At 50.6% G+C, this 12,739-nt stretch overlaps 1 protein-coding gene across 2 annotated transcripts in view; it reads right to left on the reverse strand.

The window, feature by feature from the left end:
• Positions 1 to 7,175, reverse strand: part of RCOR1 (REST corepressor 1) — a 135,948-nt gene extending 128,773 nt beyond the window's left edge. The window contains exons 1-2 of one of the 2 annotated variants that reach the window (XM_079130110.1): positions 6,640 to 7,175; positions 6,500 to 6,559 (exon numbers count right to left, since the gene is read on the reverse strand). In XM_079130110.1, the coding sequence (XP_078986236.1) occupies positions 6,500 to 6,559; positions 6,640 to 6,928 (349 nt within the window). In that variant the 5' untranslated portion in view covers positions 6,929 to 7,175. The remainder of the gene's footprint in view (positions 1 to 6,499; positions 6,560 to 6,639) is intronic. The other variant, XM_079130111.1, reaches the window with a different exon arrangement.
• Between the last annotated feature and the right edge of the window lie 5,564 nt (positions 7,176 to 12,739).

Consider the following 12,739-nt stretch of genomic DNA (forward strand, 5'->3'; position numbering starts at 1 on the left):
AGGACTTTTATGTTTATCTCCAAAAATAAATATTTTTTTCAACTAAATTGCCCCACAGAATTTGATGTCAAAGAAAACATCTTCCTAAGAGTAACCCTAAATTTCTTCAGTACAAATGGCCTTCAATACTGCTCTGAAAACAACTGCCCAGGTCAGCCTCAACCAGCTGAACTTGGAGTCACTGTTACCACCTATGGAATGAAATACTGTAGTAGAAAAGCAACACCTCAAAAGCATTAACTCTCAAAGACAAGAATTTGGAAGTTCAGAGCAAAAACCTCCTAACTCAGAACCCAGTCCCTCGGTACTTCCTCCAGCCCTGGTTCCCAAGGTTTCTTTTGTACTATCCAAAAACTTAACCTGAACAAGTTCACCTGTTCTTTGTGGACCTCTGTGTTTTCCTCTGCTATCCAAAAGTGTTGAACTACTCTCTCTTCCAGGAAAGGACATTTATTTAAATTGTAGCAGGTACACGTAACTTAAAAGCAACCAATGGCTTCCTTACAATGGAGTCTTATGGAAGCAGTGAGGCCAAAAATTCTGGGACCACTACATGGCAACCTATGTTACATAAATAATAGTCAGAATAAGGACAGCAGAAAATGTTTACTTAGCACCCACTGCATGCCAAGCATGATGCTAAGCATTTTACATATACTAGATAAATAAATTCCTTCCCTTGAGAACAAAGTTCTACTCTCCCTATTTACAGATTAAGGCAAAGTGAAGTTGCTAGCCTAGAGTCAACAGAAGGTGGCAAGAGCACAGCCAAGACTGGAACCCAGAATTGACTCTCACAGCCCAAGCTCCAGCATTCTACTCTAAATTGCTTCTAAAAGAAACATTATGCTGGGCTAGGGAGATAGCTCAGTCGGTAGAATGCTTGCCTTGTAAGCATAAGGCCCTGGGTTCATCCCCAGCACCAAAACAAACAAACAAACAAACAAGCAAAAACCATTATGCTTATAAGACGCTATTCTAGCCTGGCACAGCGGCACACACCTATAATCCTAGTGACTCAGGAAGCTGACTCAGGAAGATTGAAAGTCTGAGGCTGCCTCAGCACCTTAGCAAGACCCTGTCTCAAAGTAAAAAATAAAAAGTGCTGGGGATGTGGCTCAGTAGTTAAGCACCCCTGGGTTCAATACCCAGTACCCCGCCCCTCCCCCCAAAAAAGATACTTTTCTATAACTGACATAACTGTAGACAATTCAGGTTGAAAAGAATCATTGATTGCTCAGTGGTGGAGCACTTGCCTAGCATGTGTGAGGTAGTGGGTTCAATCCTCAGGACCACATAAATAAAATAAAGGTCCATCAACAACCAAGATGAATACTTTTTAAAAAATTCCATGATTCACGAGTGGAGAAACTGAGGACCCTAGAAATAAATTAGCCAGATTCACTTTCTTAGTAGCAGAGAATAGACATTCATTTCTCAACCACCAGTTCTGTATATCACCCTACCACACCACTAAACCAAGTAGATCACTCACAGGACTCATTGCTACTTACCTCCCACTTGGGCAAACACTGCCTGAAAGTATGTTTAAATCACAATGCATTTACCACAACCTAAGAATCTTAGGATGTATATGAAAAAGATTTTCACAGCCAGGTACAGTGCTGCACACCTGTAATCCCAGTGACTCTAAGACTGAAAGTTCAAGGCCAGCCTCAACAACCTGGCAAGGCACCAAGCATATTAGGGAGACCCTGTCTCAAAAAAACTGAGGATGTGACTCAGTGGTTAAGCACCCCTGAGTTTAATCCCCCGTACAAAATTTAAAAATAAAATAGGTTTTTACAATGAACGAGAAGCACAGAAAATGTGTCTGAAGAACAGCATAGGATTATCAATGAAAGCAAATGAAAAGCAGGCCAAGCATCCTATTTGGTAAAATCTGTCCACATGAAAGCATCACACATCTTACTACAAGTCAACTCTGAAGTGACAATTAAGCTCCAATGACACTACAAATTTTCAAAGCTGATTCCACATATTGAACTCAATGTTCAAACTACAGGTTGCTCTTCTAAAGGACCATTATCTCATATTCACCATTAACAATTTCCTCTTCTAGGAACTGGGGGTGTAATTTAAGGCAAGGCGCTTCCTATGCATGTGCAAACCCTGGGTTTAATGGAGGGGGGGTTCTCTTCTGAAAGTTGTAATTTTAGCACAGTGAACTGTGACACTGAAAACCAACTCAGGATAAAGTTGACATAACACATGCTTCAGAAAACAAAGAATTGGAGTCAATCCTAACCTCCTATCACTGTGCTCCTTTGGCTAGAAGAAAACAAAGAGGAAGAGCCACAAAGAAATGACCCAAGAGATATACAGACCAGACTGTATGCTGGAGCTGCATGCTCCCAGCTAGACCACAGGAACATTCATATTTTTATATAGAAAAACACTACTCATTTCAAGATAAGCAACGCTTTGCTAGTGCAGGAAAGAACCAGAGGTGGGATCCATAAGATCCCCCTCACGGTTCTGTGTCTGCTGACTCTATAAGAAATCAGCCACCACTCAACATCCTCCATGGCAATATGATAGGTTTGGGTACCACCTGTGGGAACAAAGCCCAAATTAAAGGTGGAGAGGGCGCTGGGGTTGTGGCTCAGGGGTAGAGTGCTAGCCTCAAATGTGTGAGGCACTGGGTTGGATCCTCAGTACCACATAAAAATAAAGAAAGAAAGATACTGTGTCCACTTACAACTAAAAAAATTTTTTTTAAAAGGTGGGGGGGCTGCACTCTGGCTTGTTTCTGATACTAAATGGTAAACTTTTTCTCTACTGATCTTAGTCTCTCTCTCTCTTTTTTTTTTTTTGGAACAAATTCCTTTTTTTTTTTTTAATTTTTATTTTTAGTTGTCAGTGGACCTTTATTTATTTATTTGTATGTGGTGCTGAGAATCGAACCCAGTACCTCACACATGCCAGGCAAGCGCTCTTAATCTCTCTTAATTAGACTATAAGAGCTGAATCAGCATTTTAGCACTACCAACGTCTATTCACTTCATTTGCTATTTGCAAGGGATAACAGAATTAACTCTTCCTTGGACTATATAGGGACTATCAGGCAATCAGCTCCCACCAGTCACAGAACAGGATCAAGCTGTGATCTGCAAATAAATAAAATCTGACTAAAAAAAAATTAAAGTCAACTTTTTCCACCCACATACCTTTACTGTATATAGTTTAAAAAAAAAAAAGCCACATTTTAATTTTATTTGACAGCGGCACATGCCCGTAATTCCAGCTACACTGGAGCCTGAAGTAGGAGGATCACAAGCCTGAGGTCAGCCCAGAAACTTAGAAACCCTGTCTCAAAGTGAAAACAAAAAAGGTTTGGGATGGGATGTAGCTCAGTTAAATTTTGGGAAAGGAAAAAAAAAGAAGCTTTTGAAGAATTTCATATCTGTTTGTTCAATTTCTAGTATAATGATACTATCATTACTACTCCTGATAATAATAATTTTTAAAAAACACAAAGATGCACCCAAACTCAGACAAAAAAGCCAGGGTTCATAGCACATGCATGTAATCTCAGAAGAAGTATCAAAAGCTCTTGGCCAGTCTTGGCAATTTAGTGCAATCCTGTCTCAAAATAAAATTTTAAAAGGCTGGGGGAGGGGGCGGAGGAAGGAAAGATAGTGGAATGAGACAAATGACATTAACCTATGTACATGTATGATTACACCAATGGTATGAAACTACAAGGGTGCACAACCACAGAAATGAAACATTGTATCCCATTTGTGTACAATGTATCAAAATGCATTCTGTAAAAATAAAAAAATAAAAAGGCTGGGGATGTAGCCCAGTGGCAGAGCACTCCTGGGTTCAATTCCAGCACCACAAAGAGGGAAAAAAAAAAAACCTGGGGGAGTGACTGTGGTTTAGCTCAGTGGCAAAGTGTGTGCTTAGAATATGCAAGGAACTGGGTTCAACTCCCAGCACTCAAAAACGCAAACCCACTCCAGCAGGGAGAAAGAAAAAGCAGCCACACTTCCATGTTATTCTAACTTCTTTTACTAGTGTAAAGAACTTCACCCCAGTGTTTTGGGAAACTGAGGCAAGAGAATGGAAAGTACAGGCCAGCCTGACAACTTAGCAAGACCCTGTCTCAAAATAAAAAGAGCTGGGGATGTAGCTCTGTGATAGACCCCCTGGGTTCCATCCCTCATGCCACAAAAAAATAAAAATAAAATAAATAAAAAAGAAGGAACACAGCTCAAGTCTAAAGACCTAAAAGAAAAATGTGCCACAAAACAAACATGTCATAAAATTTCTATTCCAAAATAAAAGTCTCTCCCTTAGATTTCAAGTTAAATGAGAACACACATGAAAAATTACTAGAAAGTAGAAAAGTCTCACAATTTTCAGCCATATCCAGGAATGTGTCCCACTGCTCAGGCTGAAAAAATAGGTTGAAATAATTTCATACTGGCTGGATTCCTTTCAGATTGAAACACAAAACAGGAAAATTTGGAAACGTTTATATCAATTGGTAGTACAATGATGCATCAGAACATCTACAACGTTTTACTTTCGAAAATCCTATGGTTCTAGCGAGTTTATGCTTGTACTTACCCCATCAGGAAGTCCAAGGATTTCAATTCCCAGTACCAACGGGGGTGGGGGGGATAATATATCAAAGGACAGTTCAAAATACTATCCTATAACATATACTGTTTCAAAGAAGATATAACTCCCAAGAGGTCAGGCTCATTATTAACAATGCCGGAGCTAAACATCAGTATTAGATGAATGTCAGAACTCTCAGTCCTGGCTGAGGATGTAAGTGACTTCTAAGTAGCTCAGTGGTAGAGCTCTTTGCCTAGGATGCCTGACACCCTGGATTGGATTCCCAACACTGAAGCCAAAAAACAAAAAAGAAAGAAATCTAAGACCTGTGACTATCAAATATGCCCCTTTTCCTCAGTCACATTCAACATACTTAAATAAATCTTCCGAAATTAATACATCAAAAACTGACCAACTTACTCAAAGATATGCTCAATATGACTCTTAAAAATAACACCTGGGAAAAACTTAGTGACAAGCTTTCTGTTCTGTACATTACCACAGATAAGACTTGACCTACAAAATGAAGATGGGGTCAACTGTAACCAAAAAACGGAATGCTTCCCCTGGTGGCCAACCCTGGAATGGAGGAGCTCTGCACAGAAGAGAAAAAGCCTGGCCGCCGGGTTCCATCCTGTCATTCACAAATGAGAAGCGACTACCAAAAAAGGAAGATCTGGGGGAAGGGGAAACTACCAAAGGGGCTTAAAAGGAATACAAATCTGAAAGTCAGGCTACATAAATATGAGAGGAAGTCGTCAAGCCAAAACTTAGAATGCAAATTTGGGAAAAGCCATTTATTCCCAGAGTGCCCCAGCCCACCAGGGGATCCCTCTGCATCTTCACTTCTAAGCACACCCAGTGTTTAGTACCTTAATCACAGCTTAAGAGCAATCGCCTTTTTTGAGGACTAGATCCCTTGCAATTTTCGGCAGTCTTGTTTCCAAGGAAAAGCATTTATTTCTTCAAACAAACTAGTGGTCTAACCTACTTAGAGAACCTCCAGTTCTAAAGCCCTCCAACCAGGAAGAAGGACTGCTCACTCCGTCTGTACAAGAGACTTTTAAATTTTACTTCTGAAACAAAACCCACGTTCTTTCAAACATCTTCTATACCAACAACCTTTAAAGACAGTCTCATACAGAGACGGGGGAGAATCTCATGTATTAAAATCTGAAAAATTCCTTTGTCTGATTGGATTCTTCCCCCTTGTACCACTTTAAATTTGCTTCCACCCAGAGCAGCAAGGGAAGTAAATGCCCCCTTCTGGGGTGCAGGGATTTCGGGTAGGTGGAAACCACTGGTTAGCTAAAGCTCCTGATGGTTCTATTCTTTCACAACCTCTTCCTCTGCGCTCCCCCCCCCCCACTGCCCCACCAAAAAAAAAAAAAAAAAAGGAAAAGCACACACAATTTACAAATAGGTCCTAAAAATCAAACTGCCACACGAGAGCCTCTCTTGTCCAAGCAGACGCCTCTGGAAAGCACAGTTTTATGAACTGGTTTTGGGGGTCGTCGTCCCACTCTTCTCAGGAGGGGCGAGGGGTCCAGAACCAGCGAGGGCACAGGCCCGCAGAGCAAAGCCGGGCGAGCTTCGCAGGAAGGGTCTCGGGCCGCTCAGTCCGGGCGCTCAGCACGCCAACTCTCCCGCACGCCTCCGGGCCCGGCGGGGCGCAGCTCACCTGGGCGCCCGCACCCCGCGCCCCAGACCAGGTGCGGCCGCGGCCAGGGCCCGGGGCGCGGGGCGGGCTGGGCCGGGCCTCCCGCCGGCCCGCGGCCCGCGCCGTGCGTGCGCGCGGCCCCCGCCGCGCCCCGCGTGCCCCCGCGGACCGCAGGGCCAACACGCACAAAAAGAAAGTTGTCGCGGGGCTCCCGCCGCTCGCGGCCGGCCGCGCGCTACTCACCGGGGTCGAAGTCGGGCACGGCCGCCTGGTACTGGGGTCCGACCCGCATGCCGCCGCCACCTGCGGGAACAGACACGGCGGTCAGCGCGGGCGCGGGCGCGGGCCGTGCGGGGCCGGGCGCGGGGGCGGCTGCCACCTACCGTGCTCCTCGTCGCTGGACGAGCCCGAGCTGCCTTCCTCCCAGGAGTTGCTGCCGCTGTTGCCATTGGGCGCCGCCGCCGCCAAACTTTTATTCTGGCCATTATTGGGGGCGGCGGCGGCTGAGGCGGCGGCGGCCGAGGCGGAGGCGGCGGCGGCCGAGGCGGCGGCGGCTGCGGCGGCGGCCGAGGCGGAGGCGGCCGAGGCGGCGGCCGAGGCGGCGGCGGCCGCGGTGTTCCTGCCCCTCCGCTTCCCTGAGACCTCGGGGCCCTTCTCCACCATGGCCGGCATCGGCGGGGCCCGGGGCCGGGCGACGGCGGCGGGGACCCCGGCTCGCGGGGAGCGGGCGCCGGCCGGGCAGGGGGCGCGGGTGGGCGCGGGGCCGGGCGGGCTGGCGGGCGCGCGGGAGCCCAGCGGCACGCGCTGGGGCCGGGGGAGGCCCAGACGGGCGGAGCGCCGAGCCGCCTCAAGCCCCCAGCGCCGAACCGAGCGCAACTTTGGCTCTCATCGCCGCCCGCACTTCGCTGGCTCTAACTACTCCGGGAGCCGCGGGCGGGGGGAGGGGCGGGGCCTGCGCGCCGAGGGGAGGGCCGCGCGCAGCCTAACGCCACGCGCGCAGGCCTCGCCCCGCAGCGCCCCGATTGGCTCTCGTGGGATTTGGACGGCGAGCGGCGGCCCGGTTGGCTCCCGCGTGCGTCCGTCAGGGGGACCAGGGCGGGAGCGCGGGCGAGGGGAGGCTCCGCGCTTCCGTTGACCAGGTTGGGTTGACGCGTATCGCCCACTGTACGTGGTTTGAGGTTTGCCATCGCTCTACGCCCCATGATCCATCTCTCGAGGCAATCGCGAGGAGTTCGCCGCCTCCCCGCCCCCGCCCGCCCCGCCCGCCGCGAGCCCCCCCGCCGCCCTGGCCCCGGCCCCCGAGGGGCCCGGCCGCCGGGAGTCCCACCGGCCCCCGCAGTACAATGTGCCCGACGCGAGAACTAATTGCGGGCAAGGTCGGGACTACTTTCCCCATCGCGCGGAGGAGTACGGCAGTTTGAATGGGTTCTATACAAAGAGAGGAAACTAATTGAAAAAACTAATTGAGCCCCCGCCCTCCACGAGGGCCTGGGGCTGTGCGGGCCGCGAGCCGCGGGCTCCCAGGGGACAGCGTCCCCCGAGGCAGCCGGGCGCAGTGGGCTCGGGCCGGGGGCGCTCTCCGCTAATTGGGCGGGGGGCGGGGGGTTCCCCGGGCGGCGCGAGGGATGGGATGGGGGCGGAGCCGCCGCGCAGTCGGTGGCCGGGAAGTCGAGTGGCGGGCCCGGGGGTCCCGGGAGGTGGGGCCCTCAGCGGCGGGCGGGGCGGCCCGGGGAGAAGGAAGGGGGCTCTCGGTCCCAGGCCCGCCGTGGGCGCCAGGCCGCTTCTCGGGGTCCGCTGGCCGCACCACCCCTCGCCCCACCCTGGCCGGCTTCCCCGCGGGGCAAGACGCGAGCCCCGACGGGTCGGGGGCCGGCCGAGACCCAGCCTGAGCGTCCAGCCGGAAGAGCGACCGCTGAGCCCGGGACTCGGCGGGACTGGCCCACCCGCACCAGCCCCCCAGCAGCGCCGCTCCTCGCTGGCCCGGAGGAGGCCGGGAGTGGCGTGGGTCTTTAAAGTTCCTTCACACCTGAGCTTCACATGGGGACGGTTGTGACCCGCTCAGGATATAAATAGCTACAGGGAGAAATCGCGAGTTTTTTGGTTCCAATGCCTGAATGAATACGGGTTTCTCTTCCACATTTTCTGTGACCCGAACCACCATCATTGACTTCACTGGAGTGACCACGTTCGGTTCTGCCTAAGTGACCTTTAAGAAGCAGAACCCGGGAGCTTTCCCGGTAGAGGACCCCCTACCCCACCAGGTTCATGGGTAGCTCTTGGACTTTCCTGAGAAGGACGTCCCTGTCCTTGGAGAGCCCAGGGCGCTGCCGGTCAGCTGGCCGGGACAGCGAACCTGAGCAGGGAGGGTGCCCGCAGCAAAGCTAAGGGGAGAACCAGGGGCGGTATCCGGTTGGCCTGGCGCCCGTCGGTGGCCTGTGACTCAGCCAGAGGTGAGCCCTGTGTGAGGAGTGAGGTTCGGAGCACTGCCCTGCTGGCTCTTGTCCACCAAGATCTACCATCAGGCTCCGGAAAGGTAGTCTACGGGGCTCAACGGTGATGCAGAGTCGTTTACCAGGGCAGCGGTATGGCAGGGCACAGGGTCGTCGTCCCCTCCAAGCTTGAGCCCACTTGCTAACTGGGTTACGACTGTAAGCACCTCCCTCACTTCCCTAACCACTGGACGACAGACCCACCTGACCTGCTTCCTCACAGACCTCACCAGCGACCTTGCAACCATTTTTTATTTTCTCGGAAACAATATGGGTCCCATCAAGTGCCAGGCCCTGCTCTAATTTGGCCCAAAAGCCACATGGATACCATATTCACCTGCAAACTCTCAGCTTCCACATCTATGAAATGCAAGTAAGGAGCTGGGCAAGATGGTGCAAGCCATTAGTCCCAGCCCTTGGGAGGCTGAGGAGGGAGGATCACTCAAGGCTAGGAGTTCAGACCAGCCTGTACAACATAACAAGATCTCCTCTCAAAAAAATGTTTAGACGCAAGTAGTGCCACCTACTTCCTGGCCTGGTGGATTTTCATCAAGTCTACCTCCCCATCTCCTCTCTCCCTCCCTCATACGGAACCCCAATCTGAAAGAAGCCCCCATTCCTGTTGCTGGGATGGAGGTCCAACACACAACCCCTGACCATGAATTCATGACCTCATACTTCACACGGTAACTCTAAACAGCCGGCAGCCAGCAGGCCTTCCAGGTTCAGGGTCTGAAACTAAGATTTCACACTTTCTTCCTCTTCCTACACCTCCCTTGCCTGTGGCCTCACCTCCTCATTCTTTAATCAGAACAGCTGGAGCATCAGGCAAGATGTTTCCTCTGAGTCCCCAGATTGACACATCTCCCTGCTTGCACCCACCTCTTCCTTAGGCTCTGCTTCCCCTCTGGGGACCCCACTTCCTGCTGTCCTCCTGGGCCATCCGCCTCCTTCTGAGCTGGCACTGTTTCAAAAAGGGGGGAAACTGCTTTGCTCCCAAGCCCCCTATTGCCTTGGAGCAATTTCTCGGCTCCCCTTGAAGACATAATCCTCCAGAGACTAGTCCACGCTTGCCTTCTCTTCCTCCCATCCCAGTCTTTCCTCACCCCACCCAGCACCACTGTGTCCCCACCCCTTACCTCTTGCTGAAGTCACCTACAACCTTCCTGCTGCTCAGTGCAGTAGTGACTTCTTGAGTCCCACTAAGCCTCTGGGCAGCACCTGAGTAAATCACCTCTCCCAGGAACTCCCTTACTTCCCTAACCACTGAACCACAGGCCCACCTGACCTCCTTCCTCACGGACTGCTCCCCTTCAGTCGCTTTGGCAGACTCCACGCCCTCCTTCAACCCTGTAAGTGCTGGGGTACCTGCTCAGCTTTTGCTCCTTCTCTGTGCCTGGAGCATAGTCGATGTTCATTAGGTATTTATTGGGTGAGGAGTGATTGGATGGGTGATAGGGAGTACAGCCTGCTGCAGGTACACAACGCAGGGGCTGCCCCCTAGGAGGGGATGTCCCTGGAACAAGTGCTCCCGACTGAGACATTGGATGTGTGCTGTGGGGAAGACATGGCTTATCAGTCCAGGATCATTCTGGAGGAACCTCCCCTGCATCCTCTAAGTGGTTGACTTCAGAGTCCTTGTGCTTGACAGCAGGGGACCCAGGCCTGGCCAATCAGAGCTCCCAGCCTCCTGTCCACAGATATTGACTCAGGCATGGGATGCGACTTTGACAAGTCAATCAAGACCCTTTCTGAAACGCTTGTGAACTCTCAGGAAAGCTCATCTTCCTGAGATCTAGGCCTCAGGGCCAGGAATGCCTATAACCCTATAACCTCCAGGGCAGAGCCTGATGGGGGAAGGAAGCTGGCTGCTCAGGGATCTCAAACTCCGTGGAGCTCCTGAGAGAGGGCCTCCTTCCTTCTGTACCCAAGCCACCCTTGCCTTACCCAGGAACAGCCCTTGCTCCAGGGAGCCATCCCCCAGCCCACTATCCTGTGAAAAGGGGGTCCAATGGGGGGAGAAGAACCAAGACTAAGAGTTTCATTCAAACACTTCCCATTCCCTACCTCACCCCCATAAACGAGGCCTCAAATCCTGGATCTATTTGAGTTTCTGTTACAACTACCCGAATGACAAATGGCAAGCATCACCTGGTACAGAACCTAGGACAGAACACACAGACCAAAGAGAACTAGTGTCCTGCCTGCCCACCTTGGCCCTGAGTCTTGAGATTGAGAGCACTTTTAGTAACCCCATCAGTAAATACAATAGCACCACTGCCTCTGCCTTGTAGATAAGGAAACCGAGGCACCGGGTGGTGAAGTAACCCTGAAGTTGTGTTTGCTGAGTGCAGGAGCCAGCGAGGGAACCTGTGGCTACGAAGCTGCCTGCTCAACCCAGAGCCACTCGCAGAAATGCTGGAGCGTGAGGGACCAAGGCAGCATAGACACCTGTCTGGTTCTAAACCACAGCACTGATCCTTCCCATGGCTGCTGTCTCTTAATGGTGGTGATATCCTGTTGGACGGCTTGATAGAAACTTCTGTTTGGCAAGGAAAAGCTTCTCCAAGGAGGAAGGCAGGCAGATGGCAGGGCATGGGCCAGGGCTGGGGTCTGGCAGGAAAAACAGTCCTGAAGTCAGGCCAGGAAAGGGTCAGGCCCCCAAAGAGCCCTGGGGATCCAGGACTTCAGCAAGAACTCTAGCCACCCCAGGAGTTCTCAGCCCGAGATCCAGGAGCTGGGGAGGGTGGTTACAGCTTTCTTTAAATTAAACTTTAACTGAAATCTAGCATTTCCTTCAATTATGAAGGTAGGCGGTATTAGCAGTGCCTACAACTATGTCACCTATGATACTGTCTCAGGTTACAGCTGGAAACGTCTCAGAATAGCATTTACACTCATCTCCAGGATCATAAATCTAATTGTGAGAGGTAAAACTATAATACAAAAGGGTAGCAAGTTTGAGTCCAGCCTGGGCAACTTAGCAAGACCTGTTTTGAAATTTTTTTTTTTTTTTTTTTTTTTTTTGCGGTACTAGGGATCAAACCCAGGGCCTTGTGCTCGCAAGGCAAGCACTCTACCGACTGAGCTATCTCCCCAGACCCTGTTTTGAAATTTTAAGAAAAAAAAATTTTTTTAAAGGGTTGAGAATGTAGCTCAGTGGTAGAGCACTTGCCTAGCTACACAAGGTCCAGGGTTCTATCCCTAGTACAACCAAAAATAAGCAATAGTAATGCCCAAAGCAAAAGAAAAAAATAGATAAGCTCGACTTAATAAAAATTAAAACTTCTCTAGCTGGACATGGTGGCGCACACCTGTAATCCCAGCAGTTTGGGAGGTTGAGGGAGGAGGATAACAACCTTGAGGCCCACCTCTGCAACTTAGTGAGAAACTCAGCAATTTAGCAAGACCCAGTCTCAGAATTAAAAAGGCTGGGGATAAAGCTCAGTGGTAAAGTGTCCCTGGGTTCATTCCCAACATGGCAGAAAGAAAGAAAGAAAGGAAGAAGGGACGGAACGAACAGAGAGGAGGAGACAGCCCACACAACGCCAGGTGTCGCTTGCAACATGTCAGGCAAATGACTGTAGAATATAGAACTCCCAAACTCAGGGAAATGTAAATTAAAACTACAGTGAAGGGCGGGGGGTGCAGCTCAGTGGTGAGTGTATTCCTGGCATGTCCAAGGCAACAGAAAAAGAAAAACAAAAGACCTTCAATGAGCACCCGGCAAGGTGGCACACGCCTCCAATCCAGCGGCTCGGGAGGCTAAGGCAGGAGGATTGGGAGTTCAAAGTCGGCCTCACCAACAGCGAGGCCCCAAGCAACTCAGTGAGACCCTGTCACTCAATAAATAAATAAATAAAATACAAAATAGGGCTGGGGATATGACTCAGTGGCTCAATCAACCTACGATGAGAGACCACTCCGTGCCCACAAAGGTGGCTATTACCAGAAAGACCATAACCACTGTTGCGAGGATGAGGAAAAAGTGAAC

The sequence above is a fragment of the Sciurus vulgaris genome (assembly GCF_902686455.1).
Source record: "Sciurus vulgaris genome assembly, chromosome: 2".
NCBI lineage: Eukaryota > Metazoa > Chordata > Mammalia > Rodentia > Sciuridae > Sciurus > Sciurus vulgaris.